General features: G+C 39.7%; 1 protein-coding gene across 1 annotated transcript in view; it reads right to left on the reverse strand.

Moving 5' to 3' along the window:
• Positions 1-10729, reverse strand: part of LOC124168754 — a 62905-nt gene extending 52176 nt beyond the window's left edge. The window contains exon 1 of the mRNA XM_046547023.1: positions 10614-10729. Within this exon, the coding sequence (XP_046402979.1) occupies positions 10614-10729 (116 nt within the window). The remainder of the gene's footprint in view (positions 1-10613) is intronic.
• Between the last annotated feature and the right edge of the window lie 215 nt (positions 10730-10944).

Genomic DNA, 10944 nt, shown 5'->3' on the forward strand with positions numbered 1-10944 from the left:
GAAAATCTTCACAAATTTGTTAGCGTACTGCTAAAATTATTCAACAATTCCAGATTTCAGTTGAACTATCTCTATCTTCGTATCCTCTTTTATCATTTTTCGAAATTGGGAAACGATCTGAAGCAAATATTGCTTATGTTCTTTGTCTTTAATAATACTGCTATTGAAGTTTGTGATTAGGGCCGCCACGGCTCCATCCCCTCTCCACCCTCCTCATTTATGGTCGCTCCTCCTGCAGAAGCTCTTTCTTCGTTCCCTGGCCTACCATTTTCCGACACTGAGATACAAACGGCAACATATTATGCTTTTGGTCCTAGCGCGAGCCGTATCGTATGTATACCTGAGGTTCATTGAAATCCGGTTGACGATTTTGAAATTTAAAAAAATATTTTTTTGTATATGGGACAGCCTAATATATTTTTCTATTTTCTCATTTTTAGGATTTCATTTTCTGTATTATCACTATTATGTTTGATTTTTTATCAGAAAAAATTCTGCTTGTTGTAGCATATTACAACAATGTAGTGTTATATGATCTTGGAGTATAGGTCATGATAATAAAATACACATTTGGCCAACGTTTCGGAGATTTATTCTCCTTCCTCAGGGCTCTTAATTATAATGAATGTTTACAAAGAAAATAAAGAAAATAAATTAATTAAGTGGTTACAAAAATTTGAATACAATTGTGCAGTACAAATTCATTGGTAAATTAAAAATTGTCAACAGAATTAAACAACATACCTGTGATAGAAAAGTTTCGTTACTAGGCTAATCATGGTTACTTATAAATATTGATTCATTTGTTAACAAATGGTATCTAAATTATACTAAACAATTTTAATTTCGATGAATTAAATAATAATTAATTTTACTTAGGTGTTCGATGTCCGATCTTTTATTGCAACTGTTATTTGATTTTGATATGTAAAACATTTCTTTGAATAATCTTTTCTTAAAATTGGTTTCTATGTCTAAAATTTCACTCTTTCTGCTCTTGCAAATCACAGTCTAGACTATAGCCATCATTTTGATTTCGAGAACACCAAAATTTTAGACATAGAAACCAATTTTAAGAAAAGATTATTTAAAGAAATGTTTTACATATCAAAATCAAATAACAGTTGCAATAAAAGATCGGACATCGAACACCTAAGTAAAATTTATTATTATTTAATTCATCGAAATTAAAATTGTTTAGTATAATTTAGATACCATTTGTTAACAAATGAATCAATATTAATAAGTAACCATGATTAGCCTAGTAACGAAACTTTTCTATCACAGGTATGTTGTTTAATTCTGTTGACAATTTTTAATTTACCAATGAATTTGTACTGCACAATTGTATTCAAATTTTTGTAACCACTTAATTAATTTATCTTCTTTATTTTCTTTGTAAACATTCATTATAATTAAGAGCCCTGAGGAAGGAGAATAAATCTCCGAAACGTTGGCCAAATGTGTATTTTATTATCATGACCTATACTCCAAGATCATAAACACTACATTGTTGTAATAATAAGGAAGGTGAGGAGAAGAAACTTTATTCGTTGTAGCATATAATTTGCAAAGTGGCATTATAACGATATATATTTTAGACAATTTATGGGAAAAATGGAATTTAATTTAACATATCATATAGGTACTCTTTTTTTAATGCTTGTTAAATGGGAATTCCACCTTTATATATAAAGAGTTAAATTAAATAAATCACTAATTAATGAGTTAATTGTTGACATTACTTTTGATGAGTATGATCCCCTGTCCATCGTCAAATTAGAAATTAGCGAGTGACTTCGAATATTTTTGGGCTATTTCTTCAGTTGGAAAATCGAATATTGGAACAATTGAGGAGACTCGCGATGCCTCCACGCTACGTTAGTCTGCCGGTTTCACTCTACACAGAAACTTTTTCTAGCGCTAAATACGCGAATAAAATCAGACGCTGAGTTGATAAATTTTAATTCTGGCTTGTTCTACAAATGGGCAGCGGACATTTTCTTGCATATGGATAACCTAATAAAGACCTGGGACAGAATTTTCTAGAATTTACTATAACACGCGGCACAAACCTTATGATACCACACTAAGCTTTCATATGCTCTAAATGCCCGGTAAATAATATTTTACTACTTGAATGACCCTGGCTGTCCGTCAGGAACAGATATTTTGAACTATTCTTGTTACTTGACAGGATAAAAGTGTTCATCAAAAGTTCATCAAAATAAACTGTTTAACCTTCCTACTAAGCCGGATCTCATTGCCTTCCTTAGCTAATTGTGTGACTGTATAGTAAAATATCAACATTTGACTCACTCCTATGACGGTCCACGACTCGTCCGGTGAATACCTTTGTTGGTGATGCACGTACATTTCAACCGGCGGATATCCCGAGAAGACTTAAAGAAGATAATTTTCCGGGGAAGAACTGCATCGAGTTTATTATGCTGTTGTTTGTTACCATGGTTAACGCCAAATAGGCAAAACTGAAGAGTTACTGCAAGCGTTAATTTATTAGTGTCTTTTTTCTGACTTTTGATTTTTAAAAGGGAACATTTTATTTGGTAATTTATGTGTATGCAAACTTGACAATTTTTGTCATTTTTCTATCGAAATTTACTCATACTTTTACCTTATTTCGCGAAAAAGATGGCAAAATTAATGCCCCGTGATTTGAAAATTGCATTCTGGTTTATGAATTGATTACGTTGACTGGGTTTTCATGGGCTGTATGTACAGCAGCGCCACGCGGTTAACATGTGACGACATCAAGAACAGCGAGTGGGGATTACACGGGTTAAGGAGAGGTTATCGGCATCTCCAATGCCTGCCTCTAGCGAATGGGATTACCAGAGGGAAAATCAGTTGTCAGGGAACGCAAAAAACAATTTTCAACTGTACCAAAACCAGGAGTGCAATAAAAAAAGCAAACGAGATGAGATAAATTTGGATTCCTTTTCTTATCAGGAGACTTCAAAATCCATTCCGGTTCTTTGGATGACTTCTAGGGGATGAAAAACCCATTTTAGAGATTCAATTATTGACACTATCACTTGTATCAAATGATATGTTATATGCATTAGGCTGTGCCGAAAAGTCAAATTCATCCGATCAAACTCATGTATGTCTTGAATGTTGTGTACTATACCCTTTTTCCGAACTGTTGGAGGCGGGGTGGTATAGAGCGTTTCACATTGAGTTGGCTGTATGAGATCTCATGAAGATTCGTTTCCCATATTAATCTCCATAAGGCCGGGAGCGCGGTGTTGTCAAAAGCAGCATAAAAATTTATGCTGCGCCATGCACTGTTTAACCGTGTACTCTAATGTAGAAAGAGACGCTGCATCTACTGGCGTCAATAGTTTTTGTACAAAAGTTATCGCAAAGGCTATAAAAAAAAACATTTCCTTAAATTTACGTTACAATCGTGTATATTTTTACTTTAATTCCTTCTCGCAATTGTCGTATAACCATTGATTATATTGAATTGAACCCTCTACACAGAATTTTTCATACTATTTTCTCTTTGAAGGTCTTCACCAATTTTTCAATAATTGAGAAAAATGTAGTTATACCGATGCAACAACCTTTAGGACAAGAAAATTTGGATTTTTGTAAGGTAAAAGTAGTCGCCTACTAACTTACGTTTCTTACGTCGTAGGTCTGGTATGCTGCATATCAAATTTGATAAAAAGTAGTTATTTTTTGTGAAAAAATAATATATTATCTTACTTTTGAAGGGAGCTTTTTTGAAGGAAGGTTTTGATATTAAGAAAAATATTAAATCAATGTCGCTCTCAAGGGGACCAGCGACGGTCAGTCCCTCTAATGAGGGTCCACCCTCGACTCCCAGCCTAATCCGTCCCTTTCCCGAGGATCTGAGCTCGCGAGGGACGGACCCAAAACACCGGGAGGGCCCCCACACATCTGAGCCACGTGTACTATAATTTTCATTTAACAGTTCCTCTCGTGCTATCAACAATTTATTGCCTTTATCGTCTTCTTGATCATACCAGAAATAGGGGCCTTTTTGATCGTCTTCCTACGATGATTTTCAAGAATTTTGTCCAATATATGGTAAAAGTCCCCTTTTGACTTGGCAACGCTGCAGACATAAATTTTGTGGTGGAATATGAAGGCTCTCTCGGGCCCAAAGAACTCGACTGGCAAACCCATGGAGAACCTCTATGGGCAAACCATATTCCGATCTGGGATTTGGATTACACTTCCACATTCATGCAAAGGAAAAATTTGCCACCTGCTCTTGCAGGCATGATGAGAAGGGATAAGAAAAAAGAAAAATTTCTGGAACAAGAATTAATGAATACATAAGCAGCAGGATACACAAAATTTCTACAAACCTATTAGTATGTTCTACATCTACAGATATGTTACACCATGGTGTTTAGCCGGGGTGATCTTCAAAATGCAGAATGCAAAAGGACCACCACGTGCACACCATATACAAATACATAACTTGCCCATTGTTAGTGATTCCTTCAGCAAATCCAAGCAAGTTTATAACTATGTAAAAAACATGCAGTGAGTCGTTCTAGCGGTGACGGCAATAATTCTATTAACTGAGACACCGTTGCTATTCTTAATAGTACGAGGGAAGAAATACATTTTAAATCTCTATGTTTTGCCGTCTATTATTTTTAGTTTCTTATCGTGATCACGTCATTGTACGTCGGTAAACGTAGAATATGTTTCACGTTGTCTGAGAAAACGTATTCTCTAAATTTAGTAAGTAAAATTTGCATATACTTCGATCGACACCCCTGTAAAGAATGAGTTTAGTTTCACAAGACCTCGCTTTTCTACATACGAGGTGTTGTTTTGCTCACAGATGTTGGCTGTCTAGATGACTATCAAACGAAACATGATTATCGACTCGTTCACCCCAAGGTTGAGAGTGGCGTCTTTGAAATCAGTGAATGATATCGACAAGTACCGATTTAACCCTTCAAAAAACCGCCCTACAGAATAGATGCATCCTTCTTCTCGACGCAGGTTTTCTATTTGCGACGATATGAAATTTTCCATGCACTATGTTGTGGTCACTTATACCAGCCACCTTCATCTAAATCTACATAATACCCTGCGAGCCAACTCTAATGTGCTTGGCAGGGGGTGACCAATCACCAAAATGCAGCATGCATGAGGACCAAGACATGCACATCGCACGGTCAAATAAATACTAAGCAAAAAGTTATTCAAGACATTAGCTTTATCTCGATTGTTAGTCAATCCCATCGTTCGTTTATAAGTGAAGAGGCTGTAGCACTATTTCCATGGACCTCTCTTGCAAATAATCAGAAAGCCTTAGGGTTGACGTTTAAATATTCGCTCTATATTTTTCGTTTGAATGCATTTTATGCCTCGATAAGAGTTTTCTTTGTCTCATTTTTCGATTTTTATAATTGTCCCGCATTTATTTTATTTCCACACAAGAAGAATCCACACGTGTCTTTTTCATTTTAGCGAGAGAAATTAGCTACTTCTCCCTCATTAGACTCCATTTAGAATACGCTGCCAGTGTTTGGGATCCTCATAAAATAGGCTTAAAAAATAGTTAGAACGCGTGCAAAGAGGAGCTGCCAGGTACGTGAAAGGTCGTTACGATAGTCTTGTTAGTGCAAATGACTTCTTATTTAAACTCGGATGGGAATCCCTGTCAGACCGTAAATTAAAAAATACATTAAATCTATGTGATAAATTCATGGTAGCAGAAAATAATAATATTGCCAATAAAGCTAGAAAACACATAACAGCATGTTATGTGTTTTCTAGCTTTATTGATAAAAAATCTTATTGAGTAATTCGCAATTTTTGTCTTTGAATGAATGCGGAAGTATAATTTTTATTATGCGTAACGTATTTTGTTCCGTGTGGTGTGCATGTGGGAATCCTTTTGCTTGCTCATGATTGATCAGATTGCAGATAGTATATACACCCTTGTAGGTGTATATACTTATGAGACGGCCAATACATGCTCGAAACTCACTCAAACGGCCCGCTACCTTACCCAGTCGAAAGCGCTGTTGCTATTTTCCGGTGGTCTGCAGCCATGTTTTGCAAAGTTAACAAAATCGTTATTTTTCATCGCAGAAACACGGTTCAAATACGCACTTGATCTCCCGAATGGTGGGAGTACGGTGCAAACAATTATTTCTTGATTATTGGATTGATTGATTGATTTTCAAATAGCAGTCAGAGTGGTCACTTTTCGGGTGGGAGGCCCCTCGCTCGGAGGGCCCAAGAGAGTGGCCAGCGAGGGTGAGCGCGTCGAGGAAAGGGTTCCAGGTTAATGGTGATCCTTCGGAGGGTGTACCACGCCCATCCCGGGACTACCAGCTCCACGGCCCCACCAAACGCATCTTAACCGAAAAAATACTACATGCTCGAAACCAAAATACATGGTGCGTATCAATTTTATTATCATAAATCAATTGCTATTTCTATAAAATACTCATTACATTACTACTGCTGCAATCACAAATGTATGGTAATGAATTTATATCACTCCAGCGGTAATAGTGTTGCCGCGAGACTCGAGACGAGACCACTTTTTGACGAGACGATACCACATCCACGAGACTCGAAAGTCTTGAAATACATATATATGTCATTAATTGGTGTATGTTTTAGCTACGATATAGCTTTATCCCTAAAATTATGTCCTTCTGTTAAGAGAAGTAAATTTTACGATGAGGTTAAGTTTTAAATTTTAAATACAATTCAATAACAGCTTCTGGTAAATTATCTAACAATAAAAAAATAATTTTTACTGAAAGATCAATTTCTGAATGCATAAGCGTGACACCTGGAGCCATGTTAGGGAGTGTAAATGGCTGACTACATTCCCTTGCTTCCTGCGATAATAACCTTGGAGAATTCATCAGGCAAAATTTGAACTATTTACCAAAAAGGAAATTTTCAGTGCTTACTCCTACGACAAAAATATCTTGGATAATACCCGCATATGTGTAAAGTATCGCTCAGAGGCACTTGCAATCCTTCTTATAGTTTGCTTGCTACGGGAAAATGATGGCCCATTTCAGTTGTGCAGAGCATATTACCTCGGCAGAAAGACGGATGATAGTTGAAATAACTATGTACCTCTTCCTGTATGATATATCTTCCGAGTTTAGTGAGAATATGTAGCATAATGTCGCTAAATCGTGTTGAGGATGTTGCAATTAAAAAGGATAGCTACAATCGACTTTCCTTTTACTTATTATGCTAGCCATAGGTTCATTTAATCAAAGATCCATAATGGATCATTTAACCGGCGTTTATTCATCAGCCACTCTTTCTAACTCCATTCATCATATTTTCTCCAGAAGCACTAGTTCGGAGAGAGAAATCTTTTTTCAGAAGCAGGCAGTACATTCTAAAAGGGGCCAGAAACCATGATACGAAATCTATTTGCAAATTTGTGTGAAATTTCTGAGAGGAAAAATCATTCGCCCTGACCGGGATTTGAACCCAGATCCCTCGATTTGAGGCCTAGTTCTTTAACCTCTCAACGCCGTCATGCGTACCCAGTACCCTTCATAAACTTTTGTATCCAATACTTTTTTCTCCGACAGATATTGTATTTTAAATAAAACTAATTACAGTGCTTTTTGAGGATTTTTTTTCTTTACAATAAGATGTAAAAGCGATTTCAAGTTTGCATTCAGGTTTTTTTTAAGTGTTGATGATATTCCGTTTTAAACCAGTGAGTTGACGAATTCGGTATTAAAAATCAACTTCTTTCTTCAACTGTATTATCATGAAAACTGCTGCCAATTCTGCTTGTGAGACGTCAAGAAGGGTCAGCTACTTAAGCTTGATATACGAAATCTTTCTAGGGGCGGTCTGGCCAGGTCGGCTGGTCGGCGATCGCCTAGGGCCCCGAGCTCAGGGACCCCCAGAGACTCCTCTGGAGCGTCGATTATGTCATTGTGCATAACCCTCATAACGCTATGAGGGTGTTGTGTAGAGAACTACCATCAAGAGGACTCTGGGGTCCCCTAGCTTCGGGGTCCTCAGAGTCCCATATTTTGGGGATCACTACGGATCATGTGACATTCCAATTTTCCCCAGCCCGCTCTCCCTAAAGTTCACTAACGAAACCCGATATCCCCGGATGTGTTTCTGGGTAGTCGATAACCCAATTCATTCATCGAGAAAAAATATCAGATTACAATGTCTGAGTATAGCTACACATTTCTCTTGTATGTTTTATTGACAAAGCGTACCGTGGGAATCAGTGCCAAGTAGTTCTCCCAGGACTGGAAGTAGGGATGGAAGCGTTGTTGGAAGGGGAAGCTCCGATCGAGAAGCACAGATCGCGAAATTCTTAGTACACCGTAGTAGTTCAGCGAATGAACAAAAGTTTTATAGTAGTCATCTACATCTGCATACTACCCCGCAAGCTGCCTCAATAGGCGTGTGGCGGGAGATGTCGGGAAACCCGCCGTATTCATGATTCATTATGAAAATGAAATGTTCTAACGACCTTACGCTTAGCATTTATCAAAGTCCTTTGTCGTGCGTGGGAGATAACGAATCCCCGCACCTATGCGTTCGCCTATATATCTATATTATTTTATCGTTTTTGTCGTACCTGAAAATTATCTGGGGTTCTAATATGATCTCCATGTCGCTCTTGAACATATCCATACTCAATTACTCAAGCTATCTAAGCCTAGCGCGCACCCTCCGAGTCTCTAGCGGCTCCGAACCCAATTCATTTAACATCTGTGTAAAGGCCGCTTTACAGGGTGGTATCCAGAAGTAGTAGGACTGATTGTTTTCCACGCGGGTGGAAAGATTGAGGGGGGTTTGCAAGGTTGGATATTGTGGTGGGGAGTCTTGGGAACAATTTTCGACATGCGGCAGTCGCCTCCGTGCATTAGTTGATTGTGGACAACTGTTTTAGTGACCTCCTGTTTAGACGCCTCGTGATGGAGCAAAATGTAGAGCAGCGGTACGCCATCAAGTTTTGCTGCAAAATTATAAAATCCGCAACCGAAACGAAGAAAATGCTTACGCAGGCCTACAAGGATGATACCATGAGGCATTCCTCGATATTTGAGTGGCACAAGTTGTATCGGGATGGCATGGAGCTCGTCGAGGACGACCAACGCCCCGGGCATCCGTCCACCTCGAAATCGAAATTGAAATCGATGTTGATTGCATTTTTCGACCGTCATGGAATTGTCCATAAGGTGTTTGTACCTCCTGGGCATTCTGTAAACGCAAGATTTGACGCGGAAGTGCTGCGAAATCGGATCACACGCGTGCGACCAGACCTGTGGCTCCACCACGACAATGCACCGTGCCACGGCGCGAGGATTGTGAGGGATCTCCTGGCCAAATTCGGCGTTTCCACGTTGCCTCAACACCCTTTACAGCCCTGATGTGGCACCACCGAACTTCTTCCTGTACCCCAGAACCAAGAGGCAGCTCAAGGGGTATCGTTTCGACACGGTGGAAGCGGTCCAAGCGGCGACGACGAGGGCGCTGAACAGCATTCCGGAGGACGACTTCCAGAAGGCCTTCACGACGTGGAAGGCTCGCTACTAGAAGTGTGTGGATGCCCAAAGGGACGGTTTTGAAGAGTATTGAGTCGGTATATCAAAATTTTCAATAAATTAATTTTTTTAAAATCTGTCCTACTACTTCTGAATACCACCCTGTACACGATGAATTTTCATTCGAAAGATCATTCGAATTATATTCATTCGCCGGTACCGCTATACACGGTGAATGATTTCGGCGAATTTTATGCGCAGAAATGATGCGCACTGGTGCGACTATCGATAGTGTATTTCGATTATAACGATATTTCCGACCGTATATGACCATATGATTTGCTTTTGAAGTCGCAGACGACGGAATACTTCGTTTACATGTGCTCTTGAATATATTTTTGTATTGCTTTGACTTTCGTTGGGGTATGACGTGCTAAGTAATTAGAGAGATTAGAATGGTACGAATTGATAGCGGAAAATCTCTTTAATAAATCTTGCCTTTTGTGATCCCATAACGAAGTACATAAAAAGTTGTTTTCGCTGCAGAGCAACGATGATTATGCTTCAAGATAGTGCGCTCTAAAACATGATCATAAGGAAACTTACTCTTCAAAGACTACCCGAAGTCTTTTCCCTTCCGATTCAGTAAATTATAAAGTAAGTGAAAAAATAATTTGGAGCAAACCTGCACGTTGTTTCTCGCTCAGAAAAATCCTACCTTATTGAGACGAGTCCCGTATTGACGCAGCAGCTCCCAGCTCCAATAAAAAAACACAATAAGCTTAAAGCAATAGCTCCACAAGGGTGAGGAGCGGTTGACAATGAGTTTTTAAGCTTGGGGTCCATTCGTGTGCATAGCCTTCCGGTCAGCTGGTGAATACTGCACTTACCGGAGCCTGGTGCCCCGTGTCAGCACGACGACGCTACATAAGCCACCGCGAACGCCATCCGGCGTTGTGCGTCAATCGCCGCGGGATTACCCGCCAGAGACACCGTGTCATTCCCGTCGCTAATAGGGCACCCGGAGGGCCGCGACTAGCCGGGCTCCTTCCTAACTTCGAGCTTGGTTACCGCGGTTATCACCTTCGGGTGGCGCCTTGCACCCGGGTACTTCCCAGGTCGTCTCGGCCGCTACCCCGGGCTTCTTGGCCGTCAGTATCGCCCATTTCACCCCCGGGGGACACGGCCGGCCATCGCATCCAGCGATAACGAAGACATCATGGAGTCCGACTCTCCGGTCTCACCAGATACGCCGCGTCAAGGCGCCATTGCTGATTTCGTGCCGCAAGCGCATGGAACCGACAACGCTGAAGTCCAGCAGCCACCAGAGCAACATCCGGACAATTTAGGGGCGTCAGATCATGGCATAGTTCCCTAGTCACAACCTCTTGTCGGCACTCCTGTCATTATTCCC

Source organism: Ischnura elegans, chromosome 12 (assembly GCF_921293095.1).
Source record: "Ischnura elegans chromosome 12, ioIscEleg1.1, whole genome shotgun sequence".
NCBI classification, from domain to species: Eukaryota; Metazoa; Arthropoda; class Insecta; order Odonata; family Coenagrionidae; genus Ischnura; species Ischnura elegans.